The sequence below is a fragment of the Notolepis coatsorum genome (genome assembly GCF_963971535.1).
Source record: "Notolepis coatsorum genome assembly, chromosome: 13".
NCBI classification, from domain to species: domain Eukaryota; kingdom Metazoa; phylum Chordata; class Actinopteri; order Aulopiformes; family Paralepididae; genus Notolepis; species Notolepis coatsorum.
Genome location: NC_140177.1, coordinates 1,480,870 through 1,506,492, shown reverse-complemented (window position 1 = coordinate 1,506,492; position 25,623 = coordinate 1,480,870). Strand labels below are relative to the sequence as shown.

Genomic DNA, 25,623 nt, shown 5'->3' with positions numbered 1-25,623 from the left:
CGTTATAATCTTACACATGCATGTGATAAGATATGTAAAATATATATATATCTTTTTTTTCATAAAAATGTATAATTTTTCTCATAGCTACGAGTAATCGATTACTCACGCCCATCCCTAATATATATATATATAATGCAAAATACAGAACACACACAGCTCTGCAAACATCGTGAAACACCACGAAAATGACAATTTTAAGCTGGCCTGAAGCGGCAGAGATGGGGACATCTTATGGCGCTGAATGAGTTAAGTGACTTAAATTATATTATTATAATATACTTATTAAACGCACACACTGCTGCTATTTACACTGTAGAATAATAAATTTTTTTATCCTATACCTTGTAAAAAAAAACATATACCTTGCATTGTATAGATCGTTGTGCATCTCACACGTGTTTCTGAATATATGTACATAAAAAAAAAAAAAAAAAAAAAAAGCTGTGACAATAAAATAATGTGAATCCGTTTCCCGTATTGAAGAATAAGCGTAGTAGTGATTATTAACCAGTCTCACCTTGATCTTAGGCGGTCCCACCGAGGAGGAGAGGGGCTTGCAGATCAGACCCGGGTAGGAGGCGGCCTGGCTGTGGGAGGAGGAGGAGGAGCCTCCGGGAGCAGCCAATGGGCCGTCTCCATCCCTCTGCTTGCGGCCGAGGGGCGGCGGCTGCAGCTTGAACTTGAAGGGCGACGGGTGCTGCTGCTGCTGGTGGTGGGGCCCCTCCTCCTGCGGGGGGGGGTGCAGCGAGTGGGAGAGCGACAGGGGCGGGCCGTGCAGGTGGTGGTGGGCGGGGGGCTTCTCCGGGGCGAGGCGGTGGGGCTGGGGGATGACGATGCTGGGGTAGTGGAGGAAGGCGCGCGGGCTGAGGTGGTAGTTGTACACGGACTGGGTGTGCGCCTGCAGGTAGCGCTTCATGTCGTCCGGGTTGAAGGAGAAGTGGGAGCCCAGCATGGGGGAGGGCATGGAGGGGGAGGGGGTGTAGGGCAGGTGGGACCCGGGGGTCATGGAGAGGCCGGGGGACAGGTTGGGGCCCAGCAGGCCCCCGGGGCCGGGCAGCGGGGACACGGGGAAGGGGGACAGGGAGTCGGGGTGCACCCGGGGGGCGGGGCGGGCCAGGCCTGCGGGGTACACCCGGAAGAGGGAGTCGTGGGGCAGGCGGGGGTGCAGGAGGCTCCTGTAGGCGCGCTCCGCCCCCGCGGCACGCTCCTCCGCGCCCACGCCGCCGCCGCCCTCCTCCAGCTCGGAGTTGGTGGAGGTGCCGTCGCTGCAGTCGCTCACGGAGCCGCGGGCCATGCGGCGCGCCACGCTGCTGAACACGCCCGGGCTGCGCAGGTCCTCGCTGGGGGACAGCAGCACGTCGGAGGGCGTGGAGGGGGGGAAGCGGAAGTGGCTGGAGGCGTTGGGCACGGGAGGGGCGCTCTGGGGGACGCCTCGACCTGGAGGAGGGAGGGGGAGAGAGAGAGAGAGAGAGAGAGAGAGAGAGAGAGAGAGAGAGGAGAGAGAGTTAAGTACAACAGTGTGTGAGGAAGGAATGGAGAGAAAGTAGAGTGACAAGGTAAAGGAAAAGAAAGACAGGTCTTAGAGTGAGGAATTAAAAAAGAAAGTAAGGAGAAGTAGAGGTGTGTGTCCGTGGAGCCCCGTAGCTTAACCCCGTTACCTAGCGGGTCACAGACGCAAAGAAAACACCAGTGAACTACACTAAGCCACGTGTTCGCTTTCCTCCCTCTCCCTCTCTCTCCCTCTCCCTCTCTCTCCCTCCCTCTCCTCCCTCTCTCTCCCTCTCTCCCTCTCTCTCTCTCTCCCTCCCTCCCTCTCTCTCTCTCTCTCCCTCCCTCTCCCTCTCTCCCTCTCCCTCTCTCTCTCAGGGAGACTGTGCCACTAATAAATTGTTGGCATCTCCACACGTGCCAGAATTAAATATTGGAAAGTCTCTCCTCCTGCCATCACAAACATGGGTTGGGTTGCTCCGTTTTTTCCACAGCCACCGTGTGTGTGTGTGTGTCTCAAAAGTACGGTATGTGTGTGCGCGCCACAAAGCAGCGTGTGTGTGCGTGTATATCAAAGTAGGGTGTGTGTGTGTGCACGCCACAAAGCAGCGTGTGTGTGTGTGTGTATATCAAAGTAGGGTGTGTGTGTGTGCACGCCACAAAGCAGTGTGTGTGTGTGTGTGTGTGGTGGTGCAGTCATCATGTGTGCTGCTGATCATATCACAACATGTCACAGCGCTGGGGCCACATCACAGCCGTATAATAGAAGCTTCATGCTGCACTTAGGTCACGCCGGCACCGAGCTCCATATGGGCCGTGTTTATACTGGGTGGTACCAGACGACTGGAGCAGCAGCAGCAGCCGCCACGGAGGCAAGACGCTCAGCCGGTGCCACCCTCCCTCCCTCCCTCCTCTCAGAGCCCCCTCCCTCCCTCCCTCCCACCCTCCTCTCAAATGGCTGCTTTTTTTTTTATCCAAAGAGCTTTACAATTTGTTCAATTTCAATTTGTCGAATAAAATCAAATCAAATCCTCACATTTTACACATTCACTCACACACCCGACGGCAGAGGCGACTATGCAAGGTGCCAACCTGCTCATCGGGGGGGGGGGGGGGGGGGGGGGGGGGGGGGGAATTAGGGGTTAAGTGTCTTGCTCAAGGACACATCGACATGCTGCCCGGGAGGAGCGGGAATCGAACCGGGAACCTCCAGATTGCCAGACGACTGCTCTACCTCCCGAGCCACTGTCGCCTCAAAGCCTCCTCCCTCCCTCCTGTCAGAGCCTCGCTCCCTCCTCTCAGAGCCCCCTCCCTCCTCCTTTTACTGTACTTGTGCTGCATAATGACAATATATTTTAATAGAATCTAAAAACATCCATCTGCGTCGTCGCCTTCCGTTCCAGAATGACCGTGACGTGCAGGAAGCACAGTGGTACAGAAGTGCTGGTTAGTTTAAAACCCCCCCTGTGCCTCTCGGTGCTCTAAGAGCCACGTCTAAGTGTGATGATGTCATCATCCCTAATAATGCCTTTGTGTCGGGGAGAGTCCAAAAACCTCAGGTCCTAAAAAAACACACGCATCCTTTTGTGGCGCTCTGGGATTCCCCTCTCCTGCAGAGAGACCCGACCCACAGGGATTATATTCCTCTATAGTCCCTGTGTCATCAAAGGGACCGAGGGATGGGCTACTTTTTTTTGGTGGCGTGACAAGAAAATAAAGGGATTCATTCATCCCGTTTCGAAATTTAAACGAGTCCTTCCTAGAGATGAACTATAGATATATATTATTGTCATTATAAAGCACAAGTATCTACAGATATGTGGCAGGTATGTACAGACAGATGTGATATGTTGCAGGTAGTGATGCACGATATATCGGTATCGGTCCGATATCAAGATAGGGCCGATATGGGCAGATAAAAAAAAATATATATATCTTTTCCCCCCTTCTTTTTACATGTTTTGGCCTTAAATAGTTTCAAAATATCTGTCATTTCTGAAAATAAGTTACAAAAAAAAAAAAAAAAAAAAAAAACGTTGGAAAATAGCTCTTTATTTGATTATCATAAAAAAGTGTTTTCTATACAGCGATATCGACATCGGTAAATATCGGTATCGGCCAGAACAGCAATATTAATATCGGTTATCGGTATCTGCCACAATTTTCACATCGGTGCATCACTAGTTGCAGGTATGTACAGACAGATGTGATGTCAGCCCAACCCCCAACCTGGAGGACCAGTTGGATGGCAGGTATGTACAGATAAGACATAACTTCCCATTTCCTGTCCCGGTTAGTGTTTTGTGAACGTCAACAGCCGACACAGGAAATCGGGTTGAACAACAGGGTTTGTTTATCTATACAGTCAACGTATCATATTCACACGGGGCCGTTTTGCTCTTTACACCAGATGCTGTTCAGGTTGGGATTCCTTTCCACCCTTTTGCCCACACAGGGTGGGAACACGGCGGAAAGGAATCCCAACCCGAGAGGCAAAATGGCCACCGTGTGTGAATTATGGTCAGCGGCTTCTTGGGAAACGGCTGTGCGGGGTACGGTCTTACATTACGTCCACAGGGACAGCATTGTCTCTCAGGCTATTGTGCTCCGGATAGAATAACATTCTGGGGACTTTTGGATGTCGTAGCGTTTTGCTGAGACTCAGCGGCCGGGGGGCGGGGCCTATATATATATATTTTTTTTTACATTTCTATAACCTTTATTTACAGGTAAGAACAAATTCTGATTTTAATTATTGTCAAAAGTATGCATAATGTTGTGTTAATTCCACAACAAGAGATATGTAATGTTAATTACCTGAAATTATTCAGTTTTTGGGCAGGAGGGGGAACCCTGCATATATCGGTAGATATCGGTATCGGAAATTGGGCAATATCGGTATAGGTAAAAAAGCCAATATCGAGCATCCCTACTTTAAACATTGTCTTTATGTGGACATAAATACAGATTCTAAATGTGTGTGTGTGTGTGTGTGTGTGTGTGTGTGTGTGTGTGCGTGTTTGAGTGAGTGAGTGAGTGAGTGAGTGAGTGAGTGAGTGAGTGAGTGAGTGAGTGAGTGAGTGAGTGAGTGTGTGTGTGTGTGTTTGAGTGAGTGTGTGTGTGTGTGTGTGAACATACCGGAGCCCATGTCGATGAAGGGGTAGTTGACGAGAACCAGTTTGTTGAAGTTGAATTTGTAGGTGAACCTCTTGCCTTTGGTCTTATGGAGGATCCGCTTGTTGTAGTAGTATCTATGGAGGAGAAACACAGGGTTAGTATCTATGGAGGAAACACACGGAGAAACACAGGGTTAGCATCTATGGAGGAGAAACACAGGGTTAGTATCTATGGAGGAAACACAGAGGAAACACAGGGTTAGTATCTATGGAGGAAACACAGGGTTAGTATCTATGGAGGAAACAGAGAAACACAGGGTTAGTATCTATGGAGGAGAAACACAGGGTTAGTATCTATGGAGGAGAAACACAGGGTTAGTATCTATGGAGGAGAAACACAGGGTTAGTATCTATGGAGGAAACACAGGGTTAGTATCTATGGAGGAAACACAGGGTTAGTATCTATGGAGGAAACACAGGGTTAGTATCTATGGAGGAAACAGAGAAACACAGGGTTAGTATCTATGGAGGAGAAACACAGGGTTAGTATCTATGGAGGAAACACAGGGTTAGTATCTATGGAGGAAACACAGGGTTAGTATCTATGGAGGAGAAACACAGGGTTAGTATCTATGTAGGAAACACAGGGTTAGTATCTATGGAGGAGAAACACAGGGTTAGTATCTATGGAGGAAACACAGGGTTAGTATCTATGGAGGAAACACAGGGTTAGTATCTATGGAGGAAACACAGGGTTAGTATCTATGGAGGAAACAGAGAAACACAGGGTTAGTATCTATGGAGGAGAAACACAGGGTTAGTATCTATGGAGGAAACACAGGGTTAGTATCTATGGAGGAAACACAGGGTTAGTATCTATGGAGGAGAAACACAGGGTTAGTATCTATGTAGGAAACACAGGGTTAGTATCTATGGAGGAGAAACACAGGGTTAGTATCTATGGAGGAAACACAGGGTTAGTATCTATGGAGGAAACACAGGGTTAGTATCTATGGAGGAGAAACACAGGGTTAGTATCTATGGAGGAAACACAGGGTTAGTATCTATGGAGGAAACACATGGTTAGTATCTATGGAGGAAACACAGAGAAACACAGGGTTAGTATCTATGGAGGAGAAACACAGGGTTAGTATCTATGGAGGAAACACAGGGTTAGTATCTATGGAGGAAACACAGAGAAACACAGGGTTAGTATCTATGGAGGAAACACAGAGAAACAGGGTTAGTATCTATGGAGGAAACACAGAGAAACACAGGGTTAGCATCTATGGAGGAAACACAGGGTTAGTATCTATGGAGGAAACACACAGAGAAACACAGGGTTAGTATCTATGGAGGAGAAACACAGGGTTAGTATCTATGGAGGAAACACGGAGAAACACAGGGTCATCACATAGCTACTCAGTATGTATACACAGTTATAACTCAATGTCCTTTTCATTCACCATTCATCTGGAAAAAAAACACTTCAGAAAATAATTATTATAAAAGGTGCTATAGATCACATTCGGCCACCAGATGGCGCACTAGTAGTGCACCAGCGTGTCCTTTAGCGTTCCACGTGGGGAGATGGGAAAGGGATGCATGTGTATAAAGCCACTGTACTAACTTATGAATCATGGGTAAGTGGCTCCCTGGTGTTAGTTAACCCTGATGATCACCATCACCAGCCAGAGCGTCTCACACACAACACACCCACTGTCATCTGGTCAGCACAACTCTCACTTCCACGTCCAAGAGTTCAAATGATATAATCAGTAGGGATGTGCGTGACTGACCCAAAAATAATTTTTTTTAATAGTCTACTGTTCTTAACACTTTGATTGCCACGCAGTATTGCCCATCCTTATGCCCAGTCTGCCAGCGCTGTAACCCTATGGAGATGTTTACCTTCTTTGCAGGGCTATAACTTTTTAAATATTATAGCTATATCGACATTACTATGGCCCATTCAACATGGGGTATCTATCGTTCCGGATGTGGGAACGTTACATTTTTTCATTCGTACATTGTTGTGTTAATACCGTCGTGAATATAAGTATGTTTTTAAGGTTTTCTGCAGTAATTCCTAAAACGCGAGTTATATAGGCTTGGGCGGTATGACGGCATTACGGTATACCAGGATATTTCGAAATCCCGCCTGTATGATTCTCAATACCGTGACGTCACAGACTGCTATTACACTGACACGGAGTTGATTGTAGTGCACAGCACGCGCCAGCAGAGGGTTACGTGGCTATCGTTCTGTGAGCTAGCGTTGGTACTAGGCTGGCTAACTGGCTATCGTTCTGAGAGCTAACGTTAGTACTAGGCTGGTGCTGGCTATCGTTCTGAGAGCTAACGTTAGTAGTAGGCTGACGTTAGTAGTAGGCTGACTAACTGGCTATCGTTCTGAGAGCTAACATTAGTATTAGGCTGGCTAACTGGCTATCGTTCTGGGAACTAACGTTAGTACTAGGCTGGCTAACTGGCTATCGTTCTGAGAGCTAACATTAGTACTAGGCTGGCTAACTGGCTATCGTTCTGGGAACTAACGTTAGTACTAGGCTGGCTAACTGGCTATCGTTCTGAGAGCTAACGTTAGTACTAGGCTGGCTAACTGGCTATCGTTCTGGGAGCTAACGTTAGTACCTGGCTGGTGCTGGCTAACTGGCTATCGTTCTGAGAGCTAACGTTAGTACTAGGCTGGCTAACTGGCTATCGTTCTGGGAGCTAACGTTAGTACTAGGCTGGTGCTGGCTAACTGGCTATCATTCTGAGAGCTAACGTTAGTGCCTGGCTGGTACTGGCTAACTGGCTATCGTTCTGAGAGCTAACGTTAGTGCCTGGCTGGTGCTGGCTATCGTTCTGAGAGCTAACGTTAGTGCCTGGCTAGTGCTGGCTAACTGGCTATCGTTCTGAGAGCTAACGTTAGTACTAGGCTGGTGCTGGCTAACTGGCTATCGTTCTGTGATTTGTTTACTTGGTAACACAGGTTGCTAAGGAATTTAGGTTCGAGGTTGAAGAAAGTGCACTTTTAGGTTGAAAGAACGGCCCTAATGTCAACGTGTTTCAATATAAGCATTATGTATGGTGATAACGAGTATACTGTTAGCAATGAATGAAAATGAAAGTCATACCGTCATAATACCCATACCGGGGTATTATGTCAGTAAGGTATGACGGTATGAAAAAAATTATACCGCGCAAGCCTAGGCCCTGACGCATATGATAGATTATCGATTGGCATACCGGGGACATTCTGGTGTCCCTGCCCTCGCATACCGGGGACATCCTGGAGGGAAAAGCATTCGACGGTTAACGCCGTAGCCAAAACACACGGCCAGGTGGCCAGACGGTTCACGCCGTAGCCAAAACACACGGCCAGGTGGCCAGACGGTTCACGCCGTAGTCAAAACACACGGCCAGGTGGCCAGACGGTTCACGCCGTAGCCAAAACACACGGCCAGGTGGCCAGACGGTTAACGCCGTAGTCAAAACACACGGCCAGGTGGCCAGACGGTTCACGCCGTAGCCAAAACACACGGCCAGGTGGCCAGACGGTTAACGCCGTAGTCAAAACACACGGCCAGGTGGCCAGACGGTTAACGCCGTAGTCAAAACACACGGCCAGGTGGCCAGACGGTTAACGCCGTAGTCAAAACACACGGCCAGGTGGCCAGACGGTTCACGCCGTAGCCAAAACACACGGCCAGGTGGCCAGACGGTTCACGCCGTAGCCAAAACACACGGCCAGGTGGCCAGACGGTTAACGCCGTAGTCAAAACACAAATAAAGGGTTAACCTTCTGTAGTGTGGTAGAGAAGGGGTTAATGTTCTGTAGCGCGGTAGCGAAAGGATTAACCTTCTGTAGCGTGGTAGCGAAAGGGTTAACCTTCTGTAGTGCGGTAATGAAAGGGTTAAAGAGGAAGCCGTTTGGGCACAGTTGGACCAAACCTAGAACATGTACCTCTAGAGTTTAACGCATCAAACTAGGGCTGGGCGATAAAACGATAACTATCGCGATAAATTATTTCCTCGAAATAAACATGAAACGTGGTCGCAAAGCTTCGATATATCGATTTTCCAAGCTTGGATATGAGCACACGCACTAACAACCAATCAGTGAAGGAGATGGCCGACAGCAAAGGAGACCCGCGGTGCACCTCTGGGTAGAGAGGTAGGACTCTAGTAGTCAACAAGGCTGGCTAGGATCATTAGCTTGCACGCCGCTATTTTATAGTTTACGTGCGGAGTGGGTGTGTGGCGTGAATTCTGAGGCAACGGTTAGATTAGTGTGGGGTATGTGGTGGACGTTGTTGCAATGTATTGGGGCGGAACGGAGTATTTTAGGGTGATAGTTAGTACATTGTCATGGGATACACCGCTTGCTCTGGCTAACTGTTAGTTCCATTCTTATAAGTGGCGGTAGGTTGCCCCCTGGTGGAATATAAGAATCTATGCACTGGTGCGTAGAAGAACGTGCGCGGACTGATAACGACATCAACTCGAGACATTCGCAGCAGCAAAACAAGTGAGTCTATTAATAGCCCGTCCATCGGAGCCGGGCATAAGAAGTTAATTAAACTTGACAGAAATGAACTAGACTATTAAAACAAAATTATATAAAAAAAATAAAAAAAAAATTCTAATAATTTTCTTTGGTCATTACATTTGGGCTGTGGGTGGGGGGGGGGGGTGCTTAATGTAAAAGACTGACCTGAGGAAAAGGCTGCAGGGAGAAAACACTGCAGTCTAGTCGATCATAGATCTAGCCTCTTTATTTTGCTCTCACAGTGCAACAGATTGATGCATTTAACTTTAAAATGTAAAAAAAAAAATGGTTCCGGGGGGGGGGGGGGGGGGGGCACAGCACCGCTGCTGAATTTCTTTTCAGGGGAAACACTGAACAGGCATTCATGCTAGTAAATTAGTCATCCTCCTTCTCCTCCTCCATACAGCAACAACAACAACAACAACAACAACAACAACAACAACAGTAACACAATGAAGACAATGAAGAGCAGGCTGCATACATGTAATGGGATCCGCTCACTGAATAAGAGGATAGTTTATTCATAGTTAGTGTTCAGTTTAGGGCTGGGAGGCATATTAGTCATCAGCAGCAATAGACAACGTGTAGCAAAGACCAACTGCCACATGAATCTACTGAACCCTATTGATACCCTATTTATTAGCCTTTACTGGATTGATATGCATCCATTGATACCCTATTTATTAGACTTTACTGGATTGATATGCATCCATTGATACCCTATTTATTAGACTTTACTGGATTGATATGCATCTATTGATAGGCTATCAATCTAGTAAAGGCTAGATAGGGTATCAAATAGATAAATATAAATATAGTAAAGGCTAGATAGGCTATCAATCTAGTAAAGGCGAGATAGGCTATCTAGCCTTTACTATATTTATATTTATCTTTTTGATACCCTATCTAGCCTTTACTAGATTGCTATGTATCTATTGATATCCTACCTAGCCTTTACTAGATTGATATGCATCTATTGATACCCTATCTAGCCTTTACTAGATTGATATGTATCTATTGATATCCTACCTAGCCTTTACTAGATTGATATGCATCTTATTGATATCCTATCTAGCCTTTACTAGATTGATATGCATCTTATTGATATCCTATCTAGCCTTCACTACAGACCGAAGGTTAGAGAGATGGAGATAAACAGACAACGCTCTAGGTGCAGTTGTCGCACGAGAGAGAGAGGATACATTATTACATTATTATTACACTATTCTATACATATGCTGGTGTAGGTATGTTGATCTTAAAAGGTGACAAGGTTATTTATTTTGTTTACATAATAATAGATATTCGAATGGTTCGGACAAATGTATTTTTTTTTCTTTTTTAGAAGGAATAATCAAATGTAATTTTGCCAGCCGTATATTACACTACTAATGTCAGAGAACGAACAAGTCCCACATAAAGCATCTTCATCCAGACGTTTCTCCACCCTGTTCCCACTTAATTCTCAACAATAAATTAGTGATCATCATCATCATCATCATCATCATCGCCGTCACCGGGCAGGATACAGATCAGAGCCTGAATGAGGCAGGGAGCTCTCTAGTCCTAGAACTCAATGAGTGAAGGACCACGTCCCTGGAGAGATGCTATTAAGAAGCTGAGTGCTCACACACACACACACAGACGTACAGAAAGGCAGGCAGGCAGGCAGACACAGACAGACAGACAGACAGACAGACAGACAGACAGACAGGCAGGCAGGCAGACAGACAGACAGGCAGGCAGGCAGGCAGGCAGGCAGGCAGGCAGGCAGGCAGGCAGGCAGGCAGACAGACAGGCAGACAGACAGACGTACAGACAGGCAGGCAGACACAGAGACAGACAGACAGACAGGCAGGCAGGCAGGCAGACAGACACAGATACAGACAGACAGGCAGGCAGAGACAGACAGACAGACAGGCAGGCAGGCAGGCAGGCAGGCAGGCAGGCAGGCAGGCAGGCAGGCAGGCAGGCAGACAGACAGACGTACAGACAGGCAGGCAGACACAGAGACAGACAGACAGACAGGCAGGCAGGCAGGCAGACAGACACAGATACAGACAGACAGGCAGGCAGAGACAGACAGACAGACAGGCAGGCAGGCAGGCAGGCAGGCAGGCAGGCAGGCAGGCAGGCAGGCAGGCAGACGTACAGACAGGCAGGCAGGCAGACACAGAGACAGACAGACAGGCAGGCAGGCAGACAGACACAGAGACAGACAGACAGGCAGGCAGACACAGAGACAGACAGACAGACAGACAGGCAGGCAGAGACAGACAGACAGGCAGACAGACAGACATACATGCAGGCAGTACCAGTCCTTTGATATGAGCTACATTAGGTGTGGAGCTGCAACAGTGTGGAACACAGTGTTCACAGACGCACCGACTGATGAAAGCTACCTTTAGCTTGTAGGGGAAAAGCCACGCGCATACAGTACATGTGGGTGTGTGCACGTACGTGCGCACACACACTCAAGAGTATGAATCCAGACCCACATAAGGGTTCAAGCTCGCTCTGAAGCCAGAAACACTTTGAACTCACTTCAAATAAGGCTGAGAGTTCCCCAGTATGTAGGCTATATAGCACATTATATAGGACACACACACACACACACGCGCGCACACACACACATTCATTACCTGTATTTATTCTCTAAAATACATTGAGGTTACTTACTTATATAGATAAATTAAGACTGAAATAAATAGGACAAAAATAAATAAAGGTCAAAATTGAAGCTGGGAGATTTGCAATGGTGTGTTTTTGTCCATAGTGGATAGTGGGGTATATCGATTCTTAGCGGCGCGAGTCGAAGACCCTTCCAAGAGGCCGGCCGGGGCATTAAAACAAAAGGCCGACAGCATTCCAAGTTCGGTCTGTACTCCGGTGACCTTAAGCCACCCGAGCGTGTCGTACAGGGTCCATAGTTCCAATCCGACTGGCATCATTGTGATATAAGGTGCTCATTCCCCCGGCAATGGCCTTAAAAGATAAACAGAATGTTTATTTCTCCCCTCTGCCAGAGAAGACCAAGCAAAGTCACCATACACTAGGGTGCAGTGGTGGTGACCCTATCCATCACCATATCTATCACCATATCTCTTACCATATCTATCACATCTATCACCCTATATCTATCACCATAACTATCACCATATCTATCATCCATCTATCTGGCCGCTGTTATGACGTTCCACCAAGTAGGACCAACCGTTACACCAAATATTTTGTACCCTTGGCTATCAGACTTTTAAACACAGACAGTCATTTTAAGTAGCCTTTTACACTTAGTTGTCTGTTTTTACTTTTACTGGATTGTGTATCGCATGGAATGTTGTTGTTGCCGTGCTGTCATTGAGATGTTTGTTGTTTGTTGTTTTTGTTACTCATGAAGCTAGAGCTGCCGCGGTATTGATGTTTTCCTTACCGCACAAATTTGTGAAATATTTCCTACCGCTGCGGTTATTACCACACACACACACACCAAAGAAATAAATAAAAGTTTGAATGCATTTATTTATTTTTTTGTAGTCTACTCTTTATAGCATATAGCCTGCCTCTAGTCTAAATGTTGTCTATCTTTAGAGGATGACTTTGCAGCATGAATATTGTTTGGGATTCGGCAAGCACGCATTCGTTATTGAAAGTGAAACACGGATTCTAAGTCTCCCCTCTGGTCGTGCGCCGTTCACTCTGTCGCGCGCAGGGGTGGTTACCCCTAACCCCCCCGACCCTTTCTTATTCTTCTTATTATTATAACGTTACTACTTATGATTACAAAGGCATTCGTTTTGTGGCATTAACGTTATATAGTTACACGTTCAATAACATCAGCGTATTTACCGGACCATAGCAAGGCAAGCATTACTCAATTCATATCTCAGTTCCTTTCTTTGCTCAGAGCGTGCCGAGTTGTGCCCATTCTGCGGTCTGTTAATAAAGTTTTCAATCAGACAAGTGTATAGAACGAAGGGCTTTTATTATAACATTTGTTGCAGTAAAATCATTATGCCTCGTTTAGTACTCCTGAGGAGCGACGGTAATCCACTCCGGCCGTGTTGTGAGCTCTGATCAATGGCTGACATTCAGGAAGTAAAAACCTAATACGCGCTTGCCGATTGGTGGTAACACACTGCAGGACGCTCCAACGTGTGACGCGTCTCTCTTCTGACCAATCAGTGGTCTGCAGTGTTTCACGTGACTTTTCTGGTACCCAATAGGGTCGCTTGGAACCTCGACAGAGGAGTAAGGGTATATCTGGAGAGCCGCAAGCCCAACGAGAGCAGGGTACTTTATTATTATTATTATTATAAAAAACAGCGGTGATGCGGTATTCAGCCTAACTCTGCGGTGGGCGTGATGTAACAGCGATACCGCGGCAGCTCTACGTGAAGCTACATATATGAATTGCCCCACGCGGGATCAATAAAGTTGTCTGAATCACCATATCTATCACTATATCTATCACCATAGGTAATAATAATTAACTTTATTTGTATAGCACCTTTCCTACAGAAACTGCAGCTCAAAGTGCTTCACAACACGGTGAAGCACAGTGGTCAGCACTGCTGCCTCACAGCAGGAAGGTCCTGGGTTCGAACCCCAGCAGGGGGCCCTTCTGCGTGGAGTCTGCATGTTCTCCCTGTGTTCGCGTGGGTTTCCTCCGGGTGCTCCGGTTTCCTCCCACACCGTAAAGACATGCATGGTAGGCAGGGACTACAGGTGGAGACTAGCTCATTAGCTAATGCTGGCATTCATGTTCATTAATGGGCACCGTCCCTGGGTAAAAAATAAATAAACAAACTGAAAAAAGACAGGCATAAAATGAGCACATAAATCACAGTTTTTCACATTAGGATCCAACATCCCAACAGGCCACCAGCTTTGTTTATTATTCTAATAGCTCTTTTCTGTAGTTTAATAATAGGATCTATATTTGTTTTATATACATAAAGATGGAAAGACTGCTGCTTCCACGACCCTCTTTCTGCTCCTCACTGGGAGGCTGGTTCTGTTCCTGTACAAGAAGAAGCCATTCTTTTGCCACCATCTACTGGCAAGATCACCTATAAGTAGGGATGTCCGATATTATCAGCCTACCGATATTATCGGCCGATATCGGCATTAAAATGTGATATCGGAAAATATCGGTATCTGTTTTCAAATTTTTTTTAATTTTTTTTTTACATTTCTATAACCTTAATTTATCGGCCTACCGATATTATCGGCCGATATCGGCATTAAAATGTGATATCGGTTGATATCGGTATCGGAAATTAAGAGTTGGACAATATCGGTATATCTGTAAAAAAGCCAATATCGAGCATCCCTACCTATAAGGAATTAAAATGTACATGTCTCATCGAGCCAGATGCCAAGGTATTTGTAACGCTGTAACTGCAAATTATTTAATTACAATATCTCTCTAGAGAATATCATGGATTTTGTTTGGTTTGCATTAAAGGAAAACTCCAACATTTGGGGAAATTAGCTTATTTGCCATCTACCCTGGAGTTAGACAAAAAGGTACATACCCTTTGTCTTCTCTGTGCATGCAGTAGGAGTAGGAAGATGTTGGGAACTAGGCTAATGGAGGAACCTACTTCCAGTGACTGACGCTAAGCTAGGCTAACGGTGCGCATCTTCCTACTCCTACTGCATGCACAGAGAAGAAAAAGGTATGTACCTTCTTGTCTAACTCCAGGGTAGATGGCAAATAAGCTAATTTCCCAAAATGTTGGAGTTTTCCTTTAAGTAAACGCACAGGGCCAGTGCATCTTGCAGAGCATTACGCGAGAGTTGCAGGTCATAAGTGACTAGTTGTGGAGTCAGCAATAGACAACAGTGTCGTCCGCATAAAGATGAACTTGACATCCACTCAAAGATGAGACAATATTATTCATATAAATGGTAATTAACACAGAAGAAACCAGCCTGAGAAAAAAGGATCCGATTTATCCTCTGATTGATCCTCCAGTTGATTTACTGCTATGAATGGATTGCAATGCTTAAAAAAAAACACCACTAGTAGAGAAAGGCTGAGAGGAAAACCGAGAGGCAGATATTATTTTGATACCGGATATTAAGCAATCATTACATTCGACACGTGGAGAAATGGTAAGTCTCGTTTTTGTTAGAATCCACCGCCTTCCCGGATTTTGTGAGATCCAAACAAGAGCGCCACTGGTGATTAAGTCTGAATAACGGTTGCATTTGTCATCCTTCGCGGACGATATGCATTTGTTTCTAATTTGCGTAAACGGGAAGACGACTGGGACGGATCCCCAGAGTGTCTTGACGGATCAAAGTCCGTCTGATCAAAGTCTCGCTGAGCCGCATCAATCTCTTCTGAGAGGAAAGAGCTTTCTTCCCATTACTTCAGAATTAATTAACAGCTTCATTCATAGTTCATGACGCGCCACACAAAGACTCCAGCTGGGACCCGTCCTCGACACAAAGCGCTGAACGCTGTTAAAACACGAGCTGAACTTCACTTCCCCTCACGTTATTTCAACCGGAGGAAGAAAAAAAACACTTCCATTTTGTGACCTCCTTGGTCAACATAAGTTTATTTGCTTATTCCACTGCTCTATTAAATATTCCACATGAATATACTGAAACTGAATACTGGCTGAATGAGGATGAAGAATTCCATCTCAGATTCTACCAGTATAAATAAGGCTTTCACAGAATGTCTGGACCATCCATTCAACGTAAACAAAGAGGCCCATTGAGATGTTGAGATCCTAATAATATGAAGAACTTGTGTGATTTAATGGTCCACGTCTTACCGTGACTATTTTAATGCTCGTTTTATACTTGCTTTATGTCTGCACTTTATGCATCGCTCTCCAGGTTGCAAGAGCTCCAACGTGAGAACAATCAGTGTTCCATGTGTTGATATATATGAGAGCTAGGTCAACAGAAACTGTATAAATTGGTGTATAATTACTGGATTGTGTCAACAAGAGTGTTTTACCTACTCTACCGCTGCACAGAAATTAGGCATTTTCTTTCGAAAACGGTTACCAACAGTAACAGGCAGCCATGTTGGAAGATTATAGACCCTTTTCCCCCCCGCTCGTCAACGCCATCTTGTAGGCAAAAAAACTTTGGGGAGCGACTCCGCGGACACTCTGGATGAAGGACAGACAGGTTTCATCAGTAAAACACGTCTGCAGCTTTCAAGGGCCAGCAGCCGCCACCGATGGAATGTTCAGTTCTCAGATGAGATCCCAGATTGTACACCTGACGGGGGTTAAGTAGCATATTAGTCATTATCGGCAACCTTGGGAAAGAGGAGCTTTCTCCCTATCCATAGATATATGACTTGGCCATACTAAGGTAATTTATAGTTCATAATTCAATTTTGAATGTATAATTCAAATGGATTATAATTCAGTACGGTATCTAAAAATCCTTCCGTTTAATTATCTTCTCTTTTTTTTTCTCTTTTTTTCGATCTTTCTCCCATCCCAATGTTAGTCGTTATGCCAATTCCCAACCCCCTTCCTGGTCGTTGCGCACCCCCCCTACTGTTGGTCCGAGAGACCGGAGACTGTCACATGCTTTCCTCCGACACATGTGCAGCCAGACGGCAGCCAGCCTGGCAGCGCAGACTCTCACCGGGAGAGTGTAACGTGTGGAAGGTCACACTACCTCCCTCCAGATCCTTCCCTCGCTGAGCAGGCGCCCCGACCGAACTGTAGGAGTTTTTTTATGTTTACAACGCCCAGGACCCACCCACCAGCTTTCCCACCCCCTAACACTGCCAATTGTGTTAGTATGAGCGACGAGCCAAGCTGGTAGCAACGCCGAGAGCTGGGCTCGAACCCAGCGTCTCCAGCCTTGGTGGCGAGCGCCTTGCCCCAGCGTTTCCGTTAGCCGGTAATTACCGGTATTTTACCGGCAAAATCTGTTTAAGTCCGACATATTTTATCTCTCCGGTCTTAATGTCCGGTGAAAATAATTCCCTGAGTCTAAGCACAATTTGATTATTTGAATTGTATTAAAATAGGCTAAAATTAAATAGCCTATGCGATGAACGAAACGATCATTACATTTGTTTCCTCGTTGCTTCTAATAATGACAACGACGTTGTCGGCGAGAGCTTAGTGCTGGATGTGCGGACTTTTCTGAAGCTGTATAGCCGCAGTACCAGCAGTACAATGCAATATTCCAGCAGTACTCCAATTCAGCCATTTTCAGCCAATGTTGGGTGGGGGGCGCTGTTGTGCGGTTCCCAGAAAAGAGCCAATAACAGCTGAACAGCTTCTCTGCAGCGCCATACTCTTTGCAAATAAGTCGTTGCGAGGTGGAGAGAGTCGTCACGCAAACCCACGATAATGTTGCCGTCTCTCTGCTTTCTCAGTTCTTCGCTTGATATAATTAATACAAATGTCCAATATAACGGAATTCGTTAGCTCATAAAAATGTGATTATAACAGACTGCTGTTTAGTGTCGGACCGACTGCGTATCGGTCTATTTTATTTCAAGTCAGCAGCAGCACGGAGTATCGAGGGACTTATTTTATTTGGAATATATTAATGACTGTATACGTGAAGTTGAACATTATGATATGTGTGACGTGTCTGATACAACGAGGTGAAGCGATGTCGACTCGAGATTCATTTGGGGGTGCGTGTGACAGAGCTGCTGCAGCGGGAGCTTGATGCTGGTAGCGTATCGCACTAACTTGAGAGGCAAGAGATAGTAATTTGATTCTGCAAATCAATTTCTCATTCTTCGCTTGATGTAATTAATACACATGTCCAATTATAACGGAATTCGTTAGCTCATAAAAATGTGATTATAATAGACTGCTGTTTAAAACTCTGACCGGAATATCTCGAATATGTCCGGTGATAGAAATCTTGCAGGACACTCAGACCGGCACGAATATGTTCTAACGGAAACGCTGCCTTGCCCACTACACCACCTAGCCGCCCTAATCATCTTCTCTTTATTCATTTGCTTAGATTTTTTTTGTACACTTGATCTCAAGAAGGTGCTGAAATCTGCCCAACCACAATGTTAGCATGGTGTTATTCACTGTCAAAGATGCAAAGACAAATTATATTCTCCTCCGTTTCATCACAATGTAAGCAAGCTTAGTAATAGACACAATATTTCTGACTGACATAGATGTCCCTAGATACCAAGAACATGCAAATGGACCTTGTAGACGTGGAGCAATCTTCCATCTACTTGGGTATGTACTTTCAGGCGGATTTTCAGAAAATAGGGCTACAGCTCAACAGGTTAAAAACATAGTACTTACTGAAGATGTTATTATAATCAAACGATAAGGCCTACAACACTCAGTATATCGGTGAGTCCCGGTTCGCATGGAAGGTGTCCCGACGTGTTCGGAGCAGCAAACACGCTCCTTTAAAAAGGGGTTGTTACGGGGATCTAAATATAGAGCCGAGATATAAAATATAGACGGGATATGAAATAAATGGCACCGGGCCATAATCAAGTAAGGATTTGTTGGATACAAGCAACACCCAGATGGGCCTGGAGAGAGGGAGGCCTGCCATATAGAGAGGTGTGTTCCTGTGTGTCTATAGAGGTGTGTTCCTGTGTGTCTATAGAGAGGTGTGTTCCTGTGTGTCTATAGAGAGGTGTCCCTGTGTGTCTATAGAGGTGTGTTCCTGTGTGTCTATAGAGAGGTGTGTTCCTGTGTGTCTATAGAGGTGTGTTCCTGTGTGTCTATAGAGAGGTGTGTTCCTGTGTGTCTATAGAGAGGTGTCCCTGTGTGTCTATAGAGGTGTGTTCCTGTGTGTCTATAGAGAGGTGTGTTCCTGTGTGTCTATAGAGAGGTGTGTTCCTGTGTGTCTATAGAGAGGTGTGTTCCTGTGTGTCTATAGAGAGGTGTGTTCCTGTGTGTCTATAGAGAGGTGTGTTCCTGTGTGTCTATAGAGAGGTGTGTTCCTGTGTGTCTATAGAGAGGTGTGTTCCTGTGTGTCTATAGAGAGGTGTGTTCCTGTGTGTCTATAGAGAGGTGTGTTCCTGTGTGTCTATAGAGAGGTGTGTTCCTGTGTGTCTATAGAGGTGTGTTCCTGTGTGTCTATAGAGAGGTGTGTTCCTGTGTGTCTATAGAGAGGTGTGTTCCTGTGTGTCTATAGAGAGGTGTGTTCCTGTGTGTCTATAGAGAGGTGTGTTCCTGTGTGTCTATAGAGAGGTGTGTTCCTGTGTGTCTATAGAGAGGTGTGTTCCTGTGTGTCTATAGAGAGGTGTGTTCCTGTGTGTCTACAGAGAGGTGTGTTCCTGTGTGTCTATAGAGAGGTGTGTTCCTGTGTGTCTATAGAGAGGTGTGTTCCTGTGTGTCTATAGAGAGGTGTGTTCCTGTGTGTCTATAGAGAGGTGTGTTCCTGTGTGTCTATAGAGAGGTGTGTTCCTGTGTGTCTACAGAGAGGTGTGTTCCTGTGTGTCTATAGAGAGGTGTGTTCCTGTGTGTCTATAGAGAGGTGTGTTCCTGTGTGTCTATAGAGAGGTGTGTTCCTGTGTGTTCCTGTGTGTCTATAGAGAGGTGTGTTCCTGTGTGTCTATAGAGAGGTGTGTTCCTGTGTGTCTATAGAGAGGTGTGTTCCTGTGTGTCTATAGAGAGGTGTGTTCCTGTGTGTCTATAGAGAGGTGTGTTCCTGTGTGTCTATAGAGAGGTGTGTTCCTGTGTGTCTACAGAGAGGTGTGTTCCTGTGTGTCTATAGAGAGGTGTGTTCCTGTGTGTCTATAGAGAGGTGTGTTCCTGTGTGTCTATAGAGAGGTGTGTTCCTGTGTGTCTATAGAGAGGTGTGTTCCTGTGTGTCTATAGAGAGGTGTGTTCCTGTGTGTCTATAGAGAGGTGTGTTCCTGTGTGTCTATAGAGAGGTGTGTTCCTGTGTGTCTATAGAGAGGTGTGTTCCTGTGTGTCTATAGAGAGGTGTGTTCCTGTGTGTCTATAGAGAGGTGTGTTCCTGTGTGTCTATAGAGAGGTGTGTTCCTGTGTGTCTACAGAGAGGTGTGTTCCTGTGTGTCTATAGAGAGGTGTGTTCCTGTGTGTCTATAGAGAGGTGTGTTCCTGTGTGTCTACAGAGAGGTGTGTTCCTGTGTGTCTATAGAGAGGTGTGTTCCTGTGTGTCTACAGAGAGGTGTGTTCCTGTGTGTCTATAGAGAGGTGTGTTCCTGTGTGTCTATAGAGAGGTGTGTTCCTGTGTGTCTATAGAGAGGTGTGTTCCTGTGTGTCTATAGAGAGGTGTGTTCCTGTGTGTCTATAGAGAGGTGTGTTCCTGTGTGTCTATAGAGAGGTGTGTTCCTGTGTGTCTATAGAGAGGTGTGTTCCTGTGTGTCTACAGAGAGGTGTGTTCCTGTGTGTCTATAGAGAGGTGTGTTCCTGTGTGTCTATAGAGAGGTGTGTTCCTGTGTGTCTACAGAGGTGTGTTCCTGTGTGTATATAGAGAGGTGTGTTCCTGTGTGTCTATAGAGAGGTGTGTTCCTGTGTGTCTATAGAGAGAGGTGTGTTCCTGTGTGTCTATAGAGAGGTGTGTGGTGTGTTCCTGTGTGTCTATAGAGAGGTGTGTGGTGTGTTCCTGTGTGTCTATAGAGAGTAGAGCCATATGAAATCAGTTTTATTTTTTTCCAAATTCCATTTAATTTTTTTCCAAATTCCGTTTTTTCCGTTTTAATATTTCAGAATTCTGTATTTTGCTTTGTACGCTCATTTTACCATCAGAAATAGTGTCTAATAAGTGGGAATGAATAAATGTCCACAATTTAATAAGATATAACAGTCCATTTAATAGGGCTGTCTTAAATACTTCAAAGCTTCGTTCAATGGGCATGGGATTCGAATATGAAAATAAAATTTGATTATTAAAAAATATAAAAATATAAATGATATATATATATTTTTTTGCAAAATCAACTCTGCCTCTCTTTGTTAACTACAACAAGCAATGCTGTTTGTTATTTAAGATGAGGTCGGACTCGGCACTGACAGATTTGTGTTCATTGTGCTGCTTTTATAAACCTCAAATGACTGCTTACTAGGGATGCTCGATATTGGCTTTTTTACCGATACCGATATTCCGATATTGTCCAACACTTAATTTCGATACCGATACCGATATCAACCGATACCGATATATGCAGGGTTTCCCCCCAAAAAAACTGAATAATTTCAGGTAATTAATAATTTCACTGGATGCATTCAAAAGGCTTTCTAAATGTAAGCATTATCTGTGCAAAATATGATAATTAAAAAAGTAAAAATTAACATTACATATCTCTTGTTGTTGAATTAAACCAACATGCATACTTTTGACAATAAATAAAATAAGAATTGAGGGCGGCTAGGTGGTGTAGTGGGCAAGGCACTCGCCACCAGTGTGGAGACGCTAGGATTCGCGTGTTCGAATCCAGCTCTCCACATTGTTTTCAGTTTAGCTGGTCGTCCGCAGTAATACACATTGGCCGTATTACGGGGAGGGAAACTGAAGGGTGGGGATCGGGCGTTGTGGACAGCGACTCCTACAGGTCGGTTGGTGCGCCTGCGCAGTAGAATCAGGAAGTGTCGGGGGCAGCGTGAGCCTCCCACTCGTTACTCCTCGACACTGAGAGATCGAGCTGCGCAGGTGAAAAGATGCGACTGCTGTTACCTCAAGTACCGGAGGGGACTTGTGCTATGTATGACTTGGTCCACATTGCAGCCGGCTTGTGGGAGGCAAGAAACAGCGTTTGTGACAGGGGAGGGTTGAATTGGATGATACGAAATTGGGATGGGAGAAAAATATAGAAAAATGGGAGAAAAAGTGGATCAAAAAAAAAATAAGAATTGGTTCTTACTTGCTTGCCTGGGTAAATAAAGGTTAAATAAATGTAAAAAAAAAAAAAAAAAAAAAAAAATCTCGATACCGATATTTTCCGATATCACATTTTACTGCAGATATCGGCCGATAATATCGGTCGGCCGATAATATCGGACATCCCTACTGCTTACAATATTTCATGAAAGCAAAGTGTTTTGTTTGTCTAAGATTTTAAAAGGTTTAAACTTTACAGCACTGACAAAGTTGAACAAAGTGCGGTACAAGTCCCACAACATTAAAAAAAAAATAAAATAAAAAAAAATAAAATTATAATTTTTTTTTTAATTTACAGTTGATTCCATTTTTATTGCTCAATTCCGCGATTCCGTCCGCGATCGCAGATTTCATATGGCTCTAATAGAGAGGTGTGTGGTGTGTTCCTGTGTGTCTACAGAGAGGTGTGTGGTGTGCGTCTACAATACTTGGTACTTCTTAAAAATTATTACACCTCTACTTACCTCTACCTTAGTGCTCTGTTGAGCTTTATAGCTCACCTCCCTAAAACCATTCACTTTGTTCCCTTCCTCTTCGGGACGGTCCCGGCAACAACTGTTACTGTCATCACACCGGCTCACGCTCATGCCAGGACGCGTCTATGCTTTTACCAACGCGTTCGTGTTTCCGGGTTCCCATTTTGCGCTCCGATTGGCCAGGTCATGTGACATGTGCACCAATCGTGGGACGGCAAGTTCTGCGCCTATTTTCCGGGTCTGAAAGCCTGCAAACTACCTAACGCCTAGTTTATCACTGGTGAAGCTTAGGCGACTCTTTCGAAGTTGGTTAAGGGTAGAGTTTGGAATCAGGGCTGGTGTTCTATCGCCCGCTGCTCTAAGACAAACTCTAACCTTAACCAACTTCGAAAGAGCGCCTAAGCTTAACCAGTGTAGAAACTAGCGGTTCCACGATTGGGCGTACATGTCACATGACCAGGCCAATCAGAGACGCGGAAACACGAACGCGTTGGTAAAAGCATTCAGGCTGCCAGGACAAACACCGGGCCCGGCTGTATTTTGCCAAAGGTTTTCTAGGATTTACAGCTGTCGTGGCACGCCATAAACACACACACACACACACACCGTAACACACACATACACACCGTAAACACACACAAATCCACTTTTGCCGTCACACACACACAGCTAGAGCCATATGAAATCCGTTTTATTTTTTTCCAAATTCCATTTGATTTTTTTCCAAATTCCGTTTTTTCCGTTTTAATATTTCAGAATTCTGTATTTTGCTTTGTACGCTCATTTTACCATCAGAAATAGTGTCTAATAAGTGGGAATGAATAAATGTCCACAATTTAATAAGATATAACAGTCCATTTAATAGGGCCGTCTTAAATACTTTGAAGCTTCAAAGCTTCGTTCGATGGGCATGGGATTCGAATATGAAAAAAAATATTGATTATTTAAAAAAAATATATATTATATATATTTTTGCAAAATCAACTCTGCCTCTCTTTGTTAACTACAACAAGCAATGCTGTTTGTTATTTAAGACGAGGTCGGACTCGGCACTGACAGATTTTTGTTCATTGTGCTGCTTTTATAAAGCCTCAAATGACGGCTTACAATATTTCATGAAAGCAAAGTGTTTTGTTTGTCTAAGATTTTAAAAGGTTTAAACTTTACAGCACTGACAAAGTTGAACAAAGTGCTGTACAAGTCCCACAACATAAAAAAAAAAAAGTATAAAAAAAAAATAAAAAAAAAAAATATTTTTTTATAGTGGATTCCATTTTTATTGCTCAATTCCGCGATTCCGTCCGCGATTCCGTGATCGCGGATTCCATATGGCTCTACACACAGCATAAAACACACACCGTAACACACACACAGCTCTCCACTCGTTTGGCACAAGCTCTGGAGAGGCGCCACCCAAGTCTCTCAGAGAAGACAGGGAAACACTGTCACACACACGCACTCCCCATCACCACTGTGAAAAAATTGATACATATATTTGATGTATGTAGGCCTGCCACGATAACACATTTTGCTGGGCGATTAATTGCCCCCGAAAATATCGCGATAAGCGATATTATTGCGACCGGTTAGAGAATTTTTTTTTGGAGAAATTTATTTCCCAAAACTTTTATTTTGAAGCCCACCGCTCCGTCTTTTCCGGTGTTTAAGACTTTTATTTTGAAGCCCACCGACCGGACCGGAAGTATTGTTGTGATTATTTCAGGTACTTTTTGGGTACCAGAAAAGTCACGTGAAACACTGCAGACCACTGAATAGAGACGCGTCTCTAGGATTTCATAATCATTATGTTTGCAGCAGGCACAAGTGCAATAAACAAAGGATACAGTCACTGTGTATTCTGCCTCATTTATTGATTAAACAAAACCGACATCAACACAATTTGCCACCGAGCGGAGAGTTTAGTCTCGCAAAAAGATCGCTGACTTGTTAAGGCTTGTTGTTAGGTTAGGTGCTAATGTTGTGCTAGCGTTTTAGCATGGCTATCGTACATAGCGTGATCAATATAACTCGCTATTGATCGTTTGTATGAGTAACGTTAATGCTAGTAGAATAGACACAACGTGAGGTAATCACCATCCATTTTAAACCGGTTATTACCTAATGCTAACGTTAGCAAATAGACGCGACTGGTAACGTTACAGCTTGTTAGCCTAATGCTCGTTAACGTTAGCATAGACAGCCTAGCTAACGTTAACGCTTGTAGAATAGACACAATGAGAGGTAACGTTAGCGTTAGCAGAATAGACACAACGAGGGTCTCGTTAATGTTGTTATTGATTGATTGATTGAAAACTGTGTTTACTCTGTTTGTATGAGTAACGTTAATGCTAGTAGAATAGACACAATGAGGGGTAACGTTAGCCCCACGGAGCTCCTGTGCTGTGCTCTGTAGTAAAGCCAGCGGCCCGCCTCCCAACACGGACAGTGACTGACAAGGGGCACTGGGTCCGCCTCATTAAAACAAACGCGCAAATAGCAATTAATCGCGCCCGTCAAAATCATTGCATTCATTTTAATTATCGCGGCAATTAATCGATTTATTGCTTATCGCGGCAGGCCTAGATGTATGTATGTAAATATACACACATATTTTACGTGTGTGTATTATATTAGTGGTGGGGGGGGGGGGGAATCGGTACGTAGTAGTATCACGATACTTTATGTGGTGATACTGTATCGATACAGGGACGCCAAGTATCGATATTTAATTATTCATAAAAAAAAATTTATATATAATCTTTTTGTATAAGGAAGTTGTATTGTTCATTTCAATACCTGTAATAGTACAGTAGTCCACACACACACACACACACATTTGCATTCAGTTAAGTTGGAATATGACTGTAATATAGGGCTGGGCGATAAAACGATAACGATAACTATCGCGATAAATTATTTCCTCGAAATAAACATGAAACGTGGTCGCAAAGTTTCGATATATCGATTTCCAAGCTTGGCTCCGTTCAGCCTCGGCTCAGCACACTCACTAACAACAACCAACGTTACGTGATGACGTGACGTGCATACGCACAACAGCTAACAACCAATCAGTGAAGGAGATGGCCGAGAGCGAACGAGATCCGGAAGGAGACCCAGAGGTACTAGGACTCACTCAACA

The 25,623-nt window shown here is 44.8% G+C and overlaps 1 protein-coding gene across 1 annotated transcript in view; it reads right to left on the bottom strand.

Annotated features, from left to right (window-relative positions):
• The window catches only part of LOC311239078 (ETS domain-containing transcription factor ERF-like), a 75,365-nt gene that overhangs the window by 5,322 nt on the left and 44,420 nt on the right, over positions 1–25,623 (bottom strand). Inside the window, exons 3-4 of the mRNA XM_084327310.1 lie at positions 4,630–4,742; positions 521–1,440 (exon numbers count right to left, since the gene is read on the bottom strand). Coding sequence (XP_084183436.1) covers positions 521–1,440; positions 4,630–4,742 — 1,033 coding nt within the window. The remainder of the gene's footprint in view (positions 1–520; positions 1,441–4,629; positions 4,743–25,623) is intronic.